The following is an 18,789-nucleotide window of genomic DNA, read 5'->3' as shown; positions in this document are numbered from 1 at the left end:
CATACGTCTTGGGGGAGAATTAGTTTGGATTGTCCTGCTCTCTTCAGTGAAACTGAATCAAATAGATTCTTATGGAAGTATTTTGCAATTTCAACTTTTTCCTTTATTCCTGGAGTTGTACTTAAGTCTTTGGCTAAAAGAGGAATCAAATGAGCACTGCACCCATCTATTATAAGGTTCAGGTTACTTCAATATCTTCTAGATTTCTTTTCATCTTTACATTTGTGGCATTGTCTTTGACAAGCTACACACTTGACACTTTTGTTCACAGTTTGCTATAGCTTTTACTGTTGCTACTTTTAATTATTCTGCTGTATGGGATTTCCTGATGTATCAATTGTTTCTGTAAGATAGACAACTCCATCTGCTCTTGTCACACAAGCATATATTACTGGATAATTGTGTACATTGCTCCACCCATCAAGACTCAGATTAATGAATTTTCCAAAATTAATACATCATAAGGATTATCTAAATCTATTTAAACTCTTTTTATTTCTAGCAACAAACCGCTTGAGAAAAAACATTTTTAAAATGTTAAAATTCATAAATGCCTCATAAAACTTTACTTTTCAAGTAGAAATCTTCACCTTGGATATTTGCTTATATTCAGCAATAAAAATAACTGTAGAAGTCTGTCCGTAACAGTAAAAATATAATTGATAAATACTCCCACTTCAAAATAACATACCAGCTATATTTTGAATGCAAACATTTTGAAATTCTTAAATCTACCCAAAACACCAATTTATGACAGTAATCTGTGTTCGTTTCCTAGAATAGTAAGAAATGGTAGGCAGTCTAATAAATGTATTTTTGCACCATTCTTATCAGCTAATCCCAGATTGAAGATGATGATATGGATGTCTGAAACAGTCATTTCACTTTTGAGAGCATTTTTCATAATCTTTCATTCTGATAACCAGTCCTTTCATCTTTGTGTTGCACTGTTTCCATTTAGCATGTGTTCCTTTCTTATCCAGAAGTTCACAAAATTCTTGAAAATAAGTAAAAATATTCCCAAATAGGGTCTCTTTTTTAATAACCTGCAGCTATGACAGTTTTTTCCTTCTGTTCCCATGTGTTGAAATCGACACTAGAGGCTGCACTCAAATGAATGTTGTCCCTTCTTCAGTGTCCTGCTTTGACACCAGTGTTTCTCTTTTTCTGGTTGTGCTCCTTCTCCCTTGTTACATACCTCCCCCACCGTTACTCCCAAGAAAACAAAAGGACTAACAACAATCCAGGACTTCTGCTTGTGTAACCCACATGCCTTTTGCACTGCAGTATTTTATTTGTTTAGAGACAGAGGGAGGCAGTTGAGAAATTAATGGATTTCTATTAGTTTTCAGAGTAACAGCCGTGTTAGTCTGTATTCGCAAAAATAAAAGGAGTACTTGTGGCACCTTAGAGACTAACCAATTTATTTGAGCATAAGCTTTCGTGAGCTACAGCTCACTTCATCGGATGTATCCGATGAGCTGAGGAGTAAGTTTCCATAGTGGATAGAGTCATGAGCATTTGTCGTTTTGAGAATCGAGACAATCAGAACTTGGGTAGGAAGAAGTTATAAAATAGGAGTTACGAGTATGAGACCACCCAGGTGGTCAGTGAATGATCCTGATGAGATACATGATGATATCTCCGAAAGTCAGAGGCTGGGTTCCAATGCCTGTGATGACTTTGCTAGTCTCTTGCACCCTGTAGCACAGCTCCTGGATCCTCCAAAAGATTAAACTTTTTTAATACAGTATGACTTATTGTGCCATATTTATAAAGCTTGACCTCAAGTGTTAGATTTGTTTCCCCTGATTCTTTCTTTATATGGAAAAGTTGCCTTAAACTCCGTTTTTGATAGAGGTTCATGGATTAAGCATATTTATTTTTAAAATGTTTGAAGAGACTGTGATAAATTTAGACATAACATATTTTGTGTTACAGTAAGATTTAATTTTAAACAGGTTTATTTTTAAAAAGAAATATACTTTAAATAAATCCAATGTAAATATTTTTTATCCACCCTTTTCTATGGTGATGTTAACATACTATGGGGTGGTGATATGCTTTTAGAATTATACTTTTTTCAAAAAATAAAAAGACCGTTTTTTTCCCCTGTAAGTAGTTTTGTGGTTCATAATTCTCTGTCTGAATTTCCAGTAGTTTTTCCTGTGAGTAAATGGTTGAGGATGTTCTCTGTCTGAGCTCACCATCCTAGCAGAAATTTGCATTTATGTACCATTGCTATTCTCCTGCAGATGTTGGTTGTGGTTCTGCTTCTTGTATTTAGGACTAAACTTTATCTGACTACATATTTTCAGTTCCACATTACTGTTTAAACAGGTAAAAGTTATTCCTTTTGTTGACATTGATAAATTACTGTGGTATGCAAAATTTGTTTGTAGTAAATAATATCTTAAATCTGTTTAAAATAGCTTGATTAGCTTAGTTCTGTGACTGTTAATTTGGAAAAATTTACAAAGAAATGGCTCAAGGGAAATTCCCAAATTCCTTAGTCCAATACTGTACTCATTAATTTAGACTGCACTGCCTGTTAGATCTCACTTTCAAGATAGAGGATGAGAGGTGTAAAACAATGCTTTTTTTTCTCCTTTCTCTCCACACACACTCAGGTTTGAGGGTTGAGGGAGGAGCCATCAATATTTCACGTTTTGAAACAAAAACCAGTGAAATCTTCCAGTTATTGAATACTGTTTTATCTTTTCACAATTCTACCATATGAGATCATTAAAAGATGCCATCTGCAGGAATGTTTAAGATTTTTACTAAACTATGTAAATACAGTTTGTGAAATAACCCTTGTGGTTATGGGTCAAAAAATAGATTTTTTTTTGTTTGACTTAGATTTGACTGTTTTAATCACAGAAGATTTCTCTGTATAAAAGTAGGACTTTGTTTTTTATTATATAATTTATATTTCCTTTTATACTTCTGTAATATAATTGATTTTATTAAAGGAGAACAATTAAAAATATGCTTGCAGTTTAAGTAATACTGAATTTCTTCTCTCACAATAGCCAACTACTCCACCAAGCCAAGGCAGGCCGGATTCACCAGTTTATGCTAATTTACAAGAACTGAAAATATCTCAGTCTGCACTTCCACCTTTACCTACAAATTCCCCAATTCAGATTAATGGAGAATGGGAAACCCATAAAGATACTACAGGACGTTTTTACTACTACAACAGAGGAACACAAGAAAGAACCTGGAAACCTCCTCGTTGGACCCGGGATGCAAGCATAAACAAAGGGGATTTCCAGAGCCAAGCTGATCAGGAGGTAAGTTGTTCAGTGTAACTAGAACAGTGAGATTGAGTGATGCATGTCTATGCTCTCAGGCTATTAAATTATGTTGTTACCTATTTGAACTGTAAAATTAAAATGTAAATTGTTTTGCGGTAGAGAGGAATTGTTTTTCATTATTTTTCTCCTCTTCTCTGAAGGAAAATCCTCTTTCATTTTGCTAGATGTATGTTAGTATAGTTTGTGTTACTCTAATCTGCCAAACTCATGTGCCCCCAAACCAGGAGTGAACCCAAACCTCTGGGCTTAACCCTTTTAGAGTTGCTTCTTTCCTCATTGTGTACCTGACACCTGTAGCTAGTATTTTATTTTTCTTTTCTTCCTTTGAAGAACAAGTGAATGGCCTTCTTTGGAGCTAATAAGCCTCCATGTGACAGTGGAGTAAGTCAGCTATAACTTCTAGGATGTGGAATGCGTTCTCTTGTGCATTCTGTCCTCTTCGTGATGTTATGTGTAGAAGAAAGATTTTGGAAAAATAAGATGTGGTGGGCTTGAAGGTCTACACACCTAATTATTCTTTGTGCTCTCATATGCTGATTTGGATCTTGTGGCATATCTTCCTGTCTCATTGGACAGAATACAGTGGAGTCAATCACTGGCCAGACAATTTTGGCACCTCTTTCCTGTGCCTTTTTTCCTGCTTTGATCAATTTTCCCTTTGCTTCATCTGTACCAGAACATAGCACAGTTCACATATCTTACAGTGCACAAATTAATTTATTGGCATCTCACTTTCATGCTGTCAGAAGCTTCCATTGCTGTAGAGGAATCATACTCCGCTTGTGGAGGGCAGGCTGGAGGAAAGTTATTCTCTAGCTTTCTCTCCCTACACTGCCCATTAAAGAACTGCACTTTAGGCTCCGAACGTGATCTGCCAGTCCTCCTTGGCCAGGAGGGCTACATTTGACCTATAAAAAAATAAAAATGGGGTTTTCTTAAGGAATATTGGAAAGAAATGTAAAGCTCAAATTAAACAAAATAGTGGGGTAACACTATCAAATAATTCCCTAGAAATTCTTATAGGACTTCCTAGTGGTGGTAGGAAGTCAGAGTTAATTTTTTCATATTTTAGTGCTGCAAGATAGTAGCTAGTTACTGGAAAAAATTGTCTAATATTAATTGACTGGCTTAAAAATTTTGGAAGTGTTTCTATAACATGAGTTACGTGCACAACAAAACAGAAAAATTATTTAGATGCTTGGATACCATGTAATTAATAATATGATAAAATCTACAAGAAAACAAATATTTAAAAAATTCTCTACAGTGGAATTGGAATGAAAATGGAAGGACATGCTGCTTTGCTCCCAGTATTTTCCTCAGTGGTCTACACTTATTGGGTCTTGATAGACAATGTGCAGAAACACTGTTTTTGTAGAATAGAAATAAAGCTCATAGTCAGTTTTACACAGAAATGTAAATTTTATTTCTGTAATAGAGATTATTTTGAGACATTAATGATGGAATGTGAAATGTCAGATTTAAACCATTATATAAAAAGGAAAAGCAAAAGAGAATGGTTATACATTCAAGTTTGACTTTTTTTTATTTTGAACTTGATTTCATAAGAGATGGGATAATTACAGTGAATATCAAACCACCTGGATTGCATGCGGCATTGTGGAAGCAAACCTTAACGCCTCTTTCCTAGACTTGAATTTGCATGCTTTTCAACAGTTTCTGAATGGTCACTTAAAAGCTGCCTCAGTTCAGAACTGTAAGACTCCAAATTGCAAGATTCAACTGAAAGACAGGTACAATTTTGTGTCATGGCAGTTTGTCCTGTTTGGAAAGAGGGTGTTCTTACATTATTTTTCCATCTATATATGCATTTCTATATAGCCATCTCTCCCTTGTGTATAGTATCTATGCATTATTTACCCAATTTATCTTTTAATAAATTCCACGGATCTGTTACAGTGGAACCTCAGCATATTTGTAGCATTGGAGGCACCATTCAAAATCGCAAGTATGTTGAAGGCACAGAACAGATCCATTGGACCTATTACTTAGAAATACAGCTGAAAATAAATAAATCTCTGCTTACCTGAAAACTTTCTAAGATGCACATGCATATTTTCCGAACGGAGCAGCCATGTACCACTTTCCTGCTCTCCTAAGCCAATTACAGTGAGAAAAATGAGGAAACGCTAGTTGGAGGAGGGTGTTGCTATTTATTTTAAATTGTAAATTTTTTTAAAATACACTTTTATCTTGCCATTCTAGCTCTTAGATGAATCTCAGAAACTGATATGACTGGAAGAAAAATAATTTATTAGCAAACCTCCCACTTTTTTATTTTATAGTGCCCAGTTTTAACTTTTTCTTTTCTTTTTGAGTACAAGCTTCTTCCTCACCTGTTACTTTCTTATAAGTACTTTAATCGGAGAACTGATTTAAAACTTTAGATTACTGGTGTTGTCATAAATATAAAGGGAAGGGTAAACCCCTTTGAAATCCCTCCTGGCCAGGGGAAAGCTCCTCTCACCTGTAAAGGGTTAAGAAGCTAAAGGTAACCTCGCTGGCACCTGACCAAAATGACCAATGAGGAGACAAGATACTTTCAAAAGCTGGGAGGAGGGAGAGAAACAAAGGGTCTGTCTGTCTGTCTGTATGCTGGTCTTTGCCAGGGACAGAACAGGAATGGAGTCTTAGAACTTTTAGTAAGTAATCTAGCTAGGTATGTGTTAGATTATGATTTCTTTAAATGACTGAGAAAAGAATTGTGCTGAATAGAATAACTATTTCTGTCTGTGTATCTTTTTTGTAACTTAAGGTTTTGCCTAGAGGGGTTCTCTATGTTTTTGAATCTAATTACCCTGCAAGATATCTACCATCCTGATTTTACAGGGGGGATTTCTTTATTTCTATTTACTTCTATTTTTTATTAAAAGTCTTCTTGTAAAAACTGAATGCTTTTTCATTGTTCTCAGATCCAAGGGTTTGGGTCTGTGGTCACCTATGCAAATTGGTGAGGCTTTTTATCCAACATTTCCCAGGAAAGGGGGGGGTGCAAGTGTTGGGAGGATTGTTCATTGTTCTTAAGATCCAAGGGTCTGGGTCTGTAGTCACCTAGGCAAATTGGTGAGGCTTTTTACCAAACCTTGTCCAGGAAGTGGGGTGCAGGGTTTTGGGAAGTATTTTGGGGGGAACGACGTGTCCAAACAGCTCTTCCCCAGTAACCAGTATTAGTTTGGTGGTGGTAGCGGCCAGCCCAAGGACAACGGGTGGAATATTTTGTACCTTGGGGAAGTTTTGACCTAAGCTGGTAAAGAGAAGCTTAGGAGGCTTTTTTTCATGCAGGTCCCCACATCTGTACCCTAGAGTTCAGAGTGGGGGAGGAACCTTGACAGGTGTTCTGATGTAAAAGATGAGGGCTTCAAAAGTTTAACGCTGGGTTGTTAACGTACTAGGAGAAAGGGGAGAAAGAGAAATGATTCCTCTTCCCCAGCCTTGCCCACCCCGCAACAGGATTGAATCTCTGCTGCTTCTCCTATATTCTGAAGCAGTATCACGGTGGCATTTACAAGCATTTCATCAGTTTCACTGCCTCAGAGCCTGTAGGCTGTAGCAGTGAAGCAGATTATATGCTTGTAAATGTCATAGTGCTGCTTCTGACACTCTCCCAATAGCTTTAAAAAAATTTCCCACTCAAGTTGTTGACCAGAAGAGGACTTTATTCAAAGTTTGGTTGAAAATAGTAGCTCTTCAGTAACCAGCCCTCTAGCAGTCTCCTGACAATAGGTGGATGGTATACATTATTTTCCACCCTATCTTTCTTCCTCCTTTCCACTGTCAGCACTAACAATGGGCCTTGTCTTTTTGCTCCAGTTCTTCATCAAAGAGAAGAGCTACATTTGACCTTTTGTCTTCCCTCTACCTTTGAATCATAATCTTACTATGTGGTCCCACCCTCAGGAATATTTTATTCATTTTTGCTATGAATACCTCATTTCATTGATGGTTAAAGTTTAGTTCTTCATCTTTTGTCATGATCCTTGTGCACTTGTTTTCAGACAGTCATATCTGTTCAGTTTTCGGTCTCTTTAAGGCAGTGGTTCTCAAACTTTTGTACTGGTGACCCCTTTCACATAAGCCTCTGAGTGGGACACCTCCCCCCCTTATAAATTAAAAGCACTTTTTAATATATTTAATACCATTATAAATCCTGGAGGCGAAGTGGGGTTTGGGGTGGAGGCTGGCAGCTCACGACCCCCCCCCCCCATGTAATAATCTCACGACCCCCTGAGGGGTCCCAGTCCCCAGTTTGAGAACCCCTGCTTTAAGGCCACTGAAGGGTGCATGGTAAACTTTGTTCTGGTTAAGGTTTCCCAGTCACAAAGTAGCCTCATAAATTAAATAACCTTTGTGTCCTTGGTGACTGGATTTCAGTCTCTGAACCTCTGAGATACTGCTATAAGCTGATAATGTGGATAGTATTTTTCAGAAAGTAAAAATTGTCAGATGTATTAATTTTCAGCCCTTGCATCCATTGGGCCTTCTCCTGTTTGCATTTTGGGAGCTTAATTATCTCTTTTCATCTGCTTTATGTTGGACATCTCAACTATGAATTTTTTCAAGTATGTTTGTTGGATCTTCTGGCAAAATTGCCAACTATATTCCCTTGAGTCCTAGTGGTTGAGTTGCAGATGTCTAGCAATAAAATACAATGGCAATTTAAATAATCAGATTGAGGGTGCAGCTAATATTTCTTAAGTAAAATATTGGGTATGATAAAGATGTAAACCCGAGACTCTCCAAAGATTTGAGAAAAGTCAACTATGATAGGACGCATGTAACTGCTCTGGTTCTAGATCTTATCAGATGATGAAGATTCAGACCGTTTTCTTAAAATGTATACCCGAATACTGTTGGTCTAGAATAGTAAATCTAAGGCCTTTTCACTTATAGATTGATGTATAAAATTGTACTCTCACACATTTGGGTCTCTAACTGAAATGAATGAATATGTCTCAAAATATTAAACAGCAAGCATAAATAGAAAAGGAAATTTATAAGTTGTATACATGGGAGAAACGGCTGGCCACTTAAATTTTGTCAAAGTGGAAAAGCAAGGTGACTTAGATATGAGGAGTGTGTAAGGTTATACTGAAGCAGATGGCAATTGAATCAGCTCATTATTGGTCCTGAAACTCCTTGATTTGGAAGGAAAGTTTAGATAATTAGAAACTGATGTAACTGTACCTTTTTATAGGCAAAGTAAGTGAAAGTGTTTCAGAGCCTAGCTGCACTTCTAATGGACAGGTGGGGGACTTGATAGACACAAAGGAAAAACAAATATAGTTCCAGTGAAGTTTTCTACAAGTTCTCGGTATTTAGCACAAAAAAAGTAATGACCGAGAATGAGGTCCTAAAGATCAGGAGTCTAGAAAGTAAGTAGGAGGTTGGAATTATTAGATGAGATTCATCCTGGGCAATGCATGTTAATATATATGAGGAAGAATAATGCAAGACAGATATTTACAGTGTGAATATGTTGGACTGTAAAGTGATGTGGGAATATCAGCAGTGAGTTAAATTTGAACTTGGAATGTAGTATGGCAGCAAAAAGGGGTAATACAACTTTTGGCTGCACGTGCAGAGACATTTTGTCATGGAGTAAGGCATGGGTTTCTTTGTACATGGCTTAGAAACTAACCTAGTAGAATGTGTCGTTCTGGATACCTCATTAGCAGAAAGTTGTAGGTAATCTATAGAAGAGCAACAAAATCAGAGGCTGCAGGGACTGATTGAAAATTAGATCAAAAACTAAGTATATCTTTGCCAAATATTTGAAACAGGTAAAGGGAAGGGATTTCACAAAGTTGTACACAAAGTTGCGGTTAGGAGTGATGGAAATAAAACAAATTTCCTTTTGAAAATTTTTTCACAATTAAACTCATTAGGAAGTGATGAAAGACTTGTAAAACTGAACTGACCCAAACGGTAGAAAGTATATTGTGGGTGTGGGGGGACACTGGCAAAGGAATGGATTTGGTGATTTTGTCACTCTCAGATTTCTCATAGCTGTGAACAGTAAATCTCGAGTTGCAATAGAGCTGTACAGAAGACGGGAACAAAAATGCAGGGATCTCTTTAGAGACCATATTATGACCATGGAAAATTGGGTTGTGGAGAGAAGGGTGAAAATACTTCATTCTTATGAATGTGTAAGATTCAGGGGACAAGGGAAATTCAAAAACCTACTAAGAGCATAGATAAAATAATGAACAAGCGAAGGATGATGGAGATAGGGAAGATAAACAGTAAGTGGAAACACAGTGAAAGAATCCAGAACTTCATGGGTCTGCAGTAGCATCCTTGTTATGGATATTTTTAAGGGGAGTTGTGGTAGTTCCATGAGAACAGATGGAATCTTTCATAGTGCATAATTACAAGAACTACTACAAAAATCATAGTTGGTTTGTTGAATGTCAACCACAGGCTCTTTATCTCTGATCTTGAATAGAGTTGAGAACCACAAAAAGCATATTGAAAGGAAATTTTGTGTCATCAGGAATTTTCAAAGTTGCATAGTCCAATTTTTTTAATTTTGAGAGAGAAAAACTGGAATTGAGAGGGTGACTTTGTATGTTCTCTTTTAAGAACACCTGTAATTCTGTGTGAAGCGAATAGCTATGACTTGAAAGCATACAATTCTAGAAGTGAGTGAACTTTCTCAAGGTAGTTGGTAGGAAAGTGAGATTGGTTCAAAACCACCTTTCCTGCCAAAATGTAATTGGTTTGATACCAAACATTTGATTTTTTCCTTTTTAAGTTTGATCTCGAATTATCCAGTGGGTCCTTTGGTTTTAGCAAAACAACTGTATAATTGTAACAAAAATTGAACAAACTGAATAAGCCATTCATTCTTTCACAAGGTTATTTATTTCACTATGGCATTTATTATTTATTTGTATTAGAACAGTGGCTTGGAGCCAACTCAGAACAGGATCCCATTGAGCATTGTACAAATAGAGGTTACGGTCTAAATAGACAAAGAAGATGAAAGGTTGGGGAAAGGAACGAAAGAATGCTTTGCAATTGTTATGTTAGTGCCATTAGTTTTGTGTGGGATGGGGGTTGGTGGTACAATGTTTTTAATTTTGTAACTCCAATTTAGCAAGGGGAATAGCTCAAAAGACACACACAAGAAGAGAGGATGTTAAGGATATAAGGCGGGAAGGAAGGAGGGGGGCATGGAAGGCAGATGGAATGGGGCTGTGGTGAAGAGACTGAGGGAGCACACAGGAGGGTTTGGAGCAAACAGCCTGTCAGCACAGGAGAGAGAATATGAGAATATTAAGAGTGAAAACTGGAGAAAACAATCTATCATTATTGTTTTATAGCTCCTGCTTCACCTGCTTCTGCAGCTACCTTTAAGTCTCTGTCTGGCTCCCCTGCAGTTTCTCTCTTCCTTTCTCCAAGCCCACACAGCTGGAGGGAGAGGTGGGTTCTCATGAAGCCTAGTTATTCCTGGAGTTGGAGGTCTCTTGTACAGTTCTGGGCCCAGACTTGCTTAAACTTCAACTGCTTCTGCCAGATAAAGAATATTTAAAATGTCTTCACTTGATTTATTTTCTCATCACAAAACAGGAATAGCATTAAAGTTTAGACCTGTACCACCTAAATTCCTTTGTCATGTGTAAGATTTTGCATGGTAAATATGAAGAAGATATATTTCAGTTGAGATCAGTTTGCCTCTATGATCTTTAAGGATGATAACTTTTATATAGTTACACTTGCTCCTATTTTGTATTTGTATTGTAGAATAGATGAGACTTTGTTTTAGCAGAGTTCTTCCATTAACAGGTATTCTGCTGGGATTTAACTGTATGGTATTTTCATAGTGGTAGTAGTAACTGCTTGGCAAAAGCAGAACATAGATGCACTAAATTATTTGCCAAGACACTCTGTTATCTGAAAAGTCTAAAGAGCGCTCAGTCCTCTATTTTCGTTCTACTGATACCAGCGTATTTAAGGCTTTATCTGGTTTGGCCTATCACTAGTATTTCTTAACTTTCAGATCTTGTCAGTGCAGCTCTTGATATTCAGAACTAAGGATGGACTATAACTGACAGACAAAACATACCTGAAGGCTTTTCAGCCTTAAGTGATTTACAAACTCCCACATCAAATTCCACACATAAGTAATGTTATGTTAAGTTTGTGTAATGTACGGGTCTTTTCTCTTTTGGGGTAGGCATCCTTTATAATCTATAGGTTTTTCATGCTTTGTTTTTTAGCATCCAGAAGGGACTCTGTAGAGGGCTCATCTGTTTTGGTTGACTTGGGAAGCTAGCTCATGCAAATACTGAAGCCATTTCATGTAAAATTATACATTAGTCTTGTACTTCCTTTTGGAGTACACGCACGCATCAAAGAAAAACTGCACAGAAGGAAATAGATTTGCTTTTTTAGCCATAATTCACCCTTGGTAGAGCCTGAGTGCTGCCTTGTGTAGGGAACACATATTTAATCCAGGTGTTTGCAGGACAGCTCTGTTATACTTTAATGGGGACAGAGGAGTCTGGCAGGGAGGCAGGGCAGTGGCAGAAACCACCACACTGCCATGTACCCAACCCCTGGGGTGGGGTGGGGGTGGGGAGGAGAGAGTGAGAATTATTTTAATTCACTTTTGATTAGTTGAAACTTTAAGATTTTGAAACACAATTGTTGGGAGAAATTGAACTATCAACTTGTACCACTGCCAAAGGCAGAGAATCTGGTGGCCTGAAGTTGAAGGACAGAGTTTAGTCCTGGAGCCTCCAGCAACAACATTGGACTGCTTCCAAATTCCACAGGTAGGAGGCATTAGCTCATGAGAAATGGAATGAGAGAAGCTATGCAGCAGAAGTAGATATGCTTGTTTAGGAAAAGTCACTATGACCTCCCTCTCCAAGAAACTAAATAAGTCTTTTGGGTATAACAAAGCTCAGGTGCACCAACATTACTAATATTGTTTTAAAAGATATAAATATTAGGAAACTAATTTCTTGTTTTGTATTGCTAGAAAAGCTGAAGATCTGCCATTTTCCTCCTGCTTTACAGATTTCCTACTCTCAAAACCTTGTATCATGGCCCCCATCTTTCTAGCTGAGGAGCCATTCCTTTTAGAACCTGTTATGGCTATGTGTTAACTGTCAGGGTTGTCGAGTAACATGATGTGCTTAGGGTTGCCAACTTTCTATTTGCACAAAACCAAACGCCCTAGGACCACCTCGAGATGCACCCTCTGCTCAATACATTCCCACTTCCTTGGTGGTTTGCTCCCCCCCCCCCCCCCGCACGCTCACTCACTTTCACCAGGCTGGGGCAGGCAGTTGGGGTGCGGGAGTGGGTGAGGGCTCTACCTGAGGGTGCGGACCCTGGCGTGGGACCAGTAATGAGGGGTTCAGGGTGCAGGAGAGGGCTCCGGGTGGGGGTGCAGGCTCTGAGGTGGGGCTGGGGATGAGGGATTTGGGGTACAGGAGGGGGTCAAGGGTTTTGGTGTGCAGGAGGGGGCTGCGGGTTGAGGCAGGGAGTTAGGGTACAGGAGGGGGTATGGGCTCTGGGCTGGGGCAGGAGGTTGGGATGTGGGAGGGGGTGAGAGCTCTAGCTGGGTGTGCAGGCTGTAAGTGGTCTTGGGGATGAGGGGCTTGGAGTGCAGGAGGGGGCTCAGGGCTGGGGGTTGTGGCTTGGGGTTGTAACAGAGGCTTACTTTGCACAGCTCCCGGTCATTGGCACAGTGGGGCTAAGTCAGGCAATCACTGCCTATCCTGGCTCCACTCTGTGCCCTGCAAGCAGCCAGCAGGTCCAGCTTCTAGGCAAGAGTGGGAGAGGGGGCCAGGAGGCTCTGTGTGCTGCTTCCCCCCTCCCAGCCAGTGGGAGAGCGGAGCTGGCGCTCAGGGTGGGGACAGCATGCAGAGCCCTGTGGGGCCCCCCACAACTTAGGAGCTGGACCTGCTGGCCTCTGGGGCGCACCACAGTGCCAGGATAGGTAGGGACTAACCTGCTTTAGACCCACAGCACCGCCGGCTGGACGTCTAATGGTCCGGTCAGCGCAGCTAACCGCAGCCGCCAGGGTCCCTTTTTGACAGAGTGTTCCAGTCGAAAACCGGACACCTGGCAACCCTGGATGTGCCCCCTCCTATGAAGAGTGAAGCAGTCTAAACTGTTACCAGCCGTGGGAGCTAGAGAATCTAAAAAGGAATCTACACTTGATTTCCCTAGAGACAAGATTTTTTTTTTTAATTAGAATACTGGGACAGTATTCTTTATATTGTCATAGATGAGATGGATGCTGGAGTTTTTAGTGTATGGCACATCCGACTTGGGAATACCCTATCACATGGAAAAAGTAAATGGAGGACAGATCTAGTTAGAGATGCCTGCTCAAATATTCTTCCACATGCCCTGAATGTCCTGATCATTGACCTCCCAAGTCCTCTATTTTTTACCTCTCCTGCACATAATGATCCTTTTCTTATATTTTAAAGATATTGGTGCTCAGCTGTCTGGCTGCTCCTGGCATAGCACCTACCCTTTGAATTTTTCACTGTGGTATGCAACAGTTTTGGGGTGGGGGTGGGAGGCAGGGAATGCCAGTGGAAATTTGGAGCACCCTAGGTTCCATTGCATGTGCCCAACTGTTCAGTGAGAGGGTTCTGAGACCTAGTGCAGGTACAGCTGGGACTTCAGGTTATTCCTGGGGTTTGGTACATTGAGTTTAGGAGTAAGATTTTGATATAAATAGCTGGTGTCTGCTCCCACTAGGTCTTATGCGTGACTGTGTGGATTGCTAGCAGTTAAACCATTGGATCAGCCCAGTAATGTCAAATAGAAGTATGTTAATAAAATTCAGGTGCCTTTACTGACCAGGAACTTGTGAAAATGAATTAAATTGAAGCTGCTTTGTTACGTGACACATGCCAAAATAATTTGGAGAGTGGATGTTTGATGTCAGGGAATACTAGCATTGTTCTATAATGTCATCTAGCTCTTTCAAATTCAAAGTCTTTGAACTAGTTAGTGATAATCAGGCAAGTTTCTAAACACTAAAGATGCATTTATTTTCTGGCTTAACGGTATTAAATAAAAGTGGAAACACCCTTCGAATTATTTCTACATTTTAAAACCTATTGCTAGCCAAGTAAACTTTGATCTTTCAGATTTTGAACTATATTCATTCTTAAAACTTGCTTGTATGTTTGACTACTTGTAGCTTATTTCATCTGAAGAAAACGACTACAGTTCTTGTTACAGCCAGTCAGATAGTCAGTATGGTTCTCCTCCAAAAGGTTGGTCAGAAGAATTGGATGAACATGGTCAAACCTTATATACCAATGACTATACTAATGAAAAGGTACATTCTCCTTTCTTCTCATCACATATATTCTAAATTGGCAGAATCTTTTCAGTAAATTTAGTTGTAAGAATATACAGATTTCATTTTCAGTGGTGAAAATCTTTCCTCAGTGCTGGCTTCCTTTGTTCTTAAACGTCCACAACTTTGGCAACTAAACTAACAGTTTGCTCTGATGTATGTTGTATTGATATTCCATGGAGAGAGTTTTCCTAATGCTAATTCAGTGTGAGATTTGGGGCATCAGCTCAAATTTAAACAAAAATGTATATTGCACAATTCTTTATATTTCTGTCCTCTTTGTGATGTTATAGGAAACGTATTCCTTACCATTCTAATGTTCTTCTTTCTGTCTTTCAGAAACACTTCTTTTGATGGTGCTGTGTAGGGTTGATAATATAGTACTCTCCGTGGGTCTGTTTCCTGCTGAACATATAGTTGCTTTACTTTTTGCTTTTGCTTTTCATAACCTTGTTAAATCTTCCTTTGGGAAGCAGCAAAATCTAGTGACTAGATCACAGCAGTATCAGGAGACTTGGGTTCTGTTCTAATTTCTGCCATTGACTGACTTCGACTTTGGGAAGTCACAATAAGTTTCCTGATTTGTAAAATAGGAATAACCCCCCTATTTTGTAAAACAGTATGTAATCATTTTGGTTTGTGTTCATGTTAGCGCTGCTCTTTATTATTTTTAAAATAATTATTTGAAACAATTATGAATTTTATGTAACTGAAATGGATATGGTGCTGGAATATGTTATATACTAAAATAGTTTTTAAGATGCAGAATTTAAATTGCAATAGATTTTTAGTAAAGGCTTGAATTTTGTGAGTTTTAGCTGGTGTATTTTTAAGGAGATATGAATTGTCATGTTTAATGCTTCAGTTTCTCAAAGCTGACCTGCAAATAAGTCATAAATTTAATTTACTTCAGAAAAAACTTCAGAATTTCACTACTACCAGAGCTTTTCCTCTCTTTAAACTGCCCCTAGGCTCTGCAGAATGTGTCACTCTGCTATAATATGTTGTAAAGCACTATAAATTTACTTTATGCTTTACAGTAAAATACATTTCCTGACTCAAAGAATTTATTGTAAGGGTATCTGTGTGAAGTCCCAGTGTTTTCTGAGGGACTCTGCCTGGCTTCAAAGGCCTGCCTGTGTATCTTGTTCTAGGATCAGGGCCTGATACAAAGAACTTTGCCCTTAAGAGCTCTTCCTTTTCAGTGAAATTGTGAGCATGAACTGTTACAGATGTTGGGTCTGCGGACTGCTTGTCCCCTGGAACAAGATCTGAAGCAATTACTTGTCAGTACTCTTACGAAATAATTAAAGGTTTAGAACAATAATAAGTTTGTACAATAATCTCTCTAAAATGGGCCCTTATTACAACTTGCCTCTTAGCCGTACCAGGAACCTAATGGAGCTTGATCAGATAAGTGGCAGGACTTCTATATACATTTCTGTATTATCTTCTCAAAGACTTTTAAATTTAACCCTTTCACGTTGAAAAGAGTGCAGTGTACTGTACTTTAAAAAAAATCTGTTTATCTTGATGCTGTGACATCACAGGGTTATACTTTCTAGGGAGTTACAATAGAGATGTTGAGAGTGAATGTGACCTGGAAATAAAAAAGAGCACATAAAATTTACTTTCTCATTGCTTTTTAGTTTTGCCTAATTGAAAAGGGTGCACAGTTGGTACATTTCTGAAGTAAATGGAGTTTTATTATTTGCAAGTTGTCTTCAAGCTTGAATGCAAAGTAACTAAGATGTGTTGTGATATCAGTTTTTCTGTCACTGTTATTAAACTTCCTATTGTCACATTTATTTCTACAGTGGATAAAACATGTAGATGAACAAGGTAGACCATATTACTACAGTGCTGATGGATCACGATCAGAATGGGAACTGCCAAAGGTAACAAACAAAAGTATTGTGACAACTGGTTGTTTTTTCAATAAACATTCAGGAATCTGTGGTGAGAGTTCTTCACAATAGATGTATTCTTTCAACAGTGGCTAATGCCCCATGTTTAATTATTCTTGACGTTTCTTGTTTGTTTTTTTCTGGGAAGACAAACTCATGATCATGAAGGATGTGACATCAGAAATAATTCAGTATAATGGTGTTAAAAATTCAAGAGACAATCTTACCTCTGTGCCTAACCATATTTTTCAAGTAGTGTTGCACATTACCATTGGCATTCCTGTTATAGAGGCAGGGTTTTCAAAGTATTTTTTATGAGTAGTAGTATTGTGTTCACTTTTTAAACTCCGCTCTATAGACAGTGATATTCATCAGAGGCCCTTGAGAGAAACTATGAACTAGCTTTTAAAACAAGTTGCAATACCAGTACTAGCAGACCAAGAAAGAGAGACCTGAGCAAAGTGGGAAATGACTAGGAAGATAGTTTTCTAACAGAACTTTATTAAGCCTGTGAAAATATACTGACATCTAAATTACTAATGAGTTAAATGGAATTCTCCTGTAATCTGCACACAATGTGTTAGGGAGACTTTTCTGTAATTCTCTAATCCAAATTTTGTGGCAGCCGAAGACCTACCAGGCTATCCTTAATGAATACAGTTTAAAAATTACATAGATACTGACCAACTGCTTCAGTCCAGTGATTAGCAGTCTTATACGCTTGAACAAATTGCTTTTATCAAAAACACTTTGAGCAGTCAGTTTGAATAATATAAATTTAATCCAGGAAGTGAAAGATGAGTTTCTGGCATGCTGTCACTATTCTTAATGCAGAGTGTTTTTGACAGAGTGGAATGGTTCTATCTTGCACACTAATTCAGTTTCAGATCTGAACTATACAAATAATTGATACTGTTGGCTCTAATCATAGAATCATAGAATATCAGGGTTGGAAGGGAGCCCAGAAGGTCATCTAGTCCAACCCCCTGCTCGAAGCAGGACCAATTCCCAGTTAAATCATCCCAGCCAGGGCTTTGTCAAGCCTGACCTTAAAAACCTCTAAGGAAGGAGATTCTACCACCTCCCTAGGTAACACATTCCAGTGTTTCACCACCCTCTTAGTGAAAAAGTTTTTCCTAATATCCAATCTAAACCTCCCCCACTGCAACTTGAGACCATTACTCCTCGTTCTGTCATCTGCTACCATTGAGAACAGTCTAGAGCCATCCTCTTTGGAACCCCCTTTCAGGTAGTTGAAAGCAGCTATCAAATCCCCCCTCATTCTTCTCTTCTGCAGGCTAAACAATCCCAGCTCCCTCAGCCTCTCCTCATAAGTCATGTGTTCCAGACCCCTAATCATTTTTGTTGCCCTTCGCTGGACTCTCTCCAATTTATCCACATCCTTCTTGAAGTGTGGGGCCCAAAACTGGACACAGTACTCCAGATGAGGCCTCACCAATGTCAAGTAGAGGGGAACGATCACGTCCCTCGATCTACTCGCTATGTCCCTACTTATACATCCCAAAATGCCATTGGCCTTCTTGGCAACAAGGGCACACTGCTGACTCATATCCAGCTTCTCGTCCACTGTCACCCCTAGGTCCTTTTCCGCAGAACTGCTGCCTAGCCATTCGGTCCCTAGTCTGTAGCTGTGCATTGGGTTCTTCCATCCTAAGTGCAGGACCCTGCACTTATCCTTATTGAACCTCATCAGATTTCTTTTGGCCCAATCCTCCAATTTGTCTAGGTCCTTCTGTATCCTATCCCTCCCCTCCAGCGTATCTACCACTCCTCCCAGTTTAGTATCATCCGCAAATTTGCTGAGAGTGCAATCCACACCATCCTCCAGATCATTTATGAAGATATTGAACAAAACCGGCCCCAGGACCGACCCTTGGGGCACTCCACTTGATACCGGCTGCCAACTAGACATGGAGCCATTGATCACTACCCGTTGAGCCCGACAATCTAGCCAATCCAAGAACTACAGTTCACAGTGCCAACCCAATAGAAATTTACCTAAAGAAGTGTAGAGAAAGGCGGTGTCTCAAGGTGCTGTGAGTTTTGTAATGCAGTAGTTTAGAGGTCCCAATCAAGGATCAGGGCCTGATTGTACTAGTTGTTGTAACTACACAGAGGCTATGTTTACACTTGGAGTTGGGGTGGGGGTGATTCCCAGATTGAATAGACATAC

At 39.0% G+C, this 18,789-nt stretch overlaps 1 protein-coding gene across 4 annotated transcripts in view; it reads left to right on the top strand.

Moving 5' to 3' along the window:
* The window catches only part of ARHGAP12 (Rho GTPase activating protein 12), a 148,306-nt gene that overhangs the window by 77,564 nt on the left and 51,953 nt on the right, over positions 1-18,789 (top strand). For 2 of the 4 annotated variants that reach the window (XM_084618208.1, XM_084618207.1), the window contains exons 3-5: positions 3,036-3,299; positions 14,527-14,667; positions 16,506-16,586. In XM_084618208.1, coding sequence (XP_084474334.1) covers positions 3,036-3,299; positions 14,527-14,667; positions 16,506-16,586 — 486 coding nt within the window. The remainder of the gene's footprint in view (positions 1-3,035; positions 3,300-14,526; positions 14,668-16,505; positions 16,587-18,789) is intronic. The other 2 variants (XM_084618210.1, XM_084618209.1) reach the window with 1 other exon arrangement.

This window comes from Lepidochelys olivacea (genome assembly GCF_965140295.1).
Source record: "Lepidochelys olivacea isolate rLepOli2 genome assembly, chromosome: 2".
NCBI classification, from domain to species: domain Eukaryota; kingdom Metazoa; phylum Chordata; order Testudines; family Cheloniidae; genus Lepidochelys; species Lepidochelys olivacea.
This window is presented reverse-complemented; position numbering and strand designations above follow the sequence as displayed.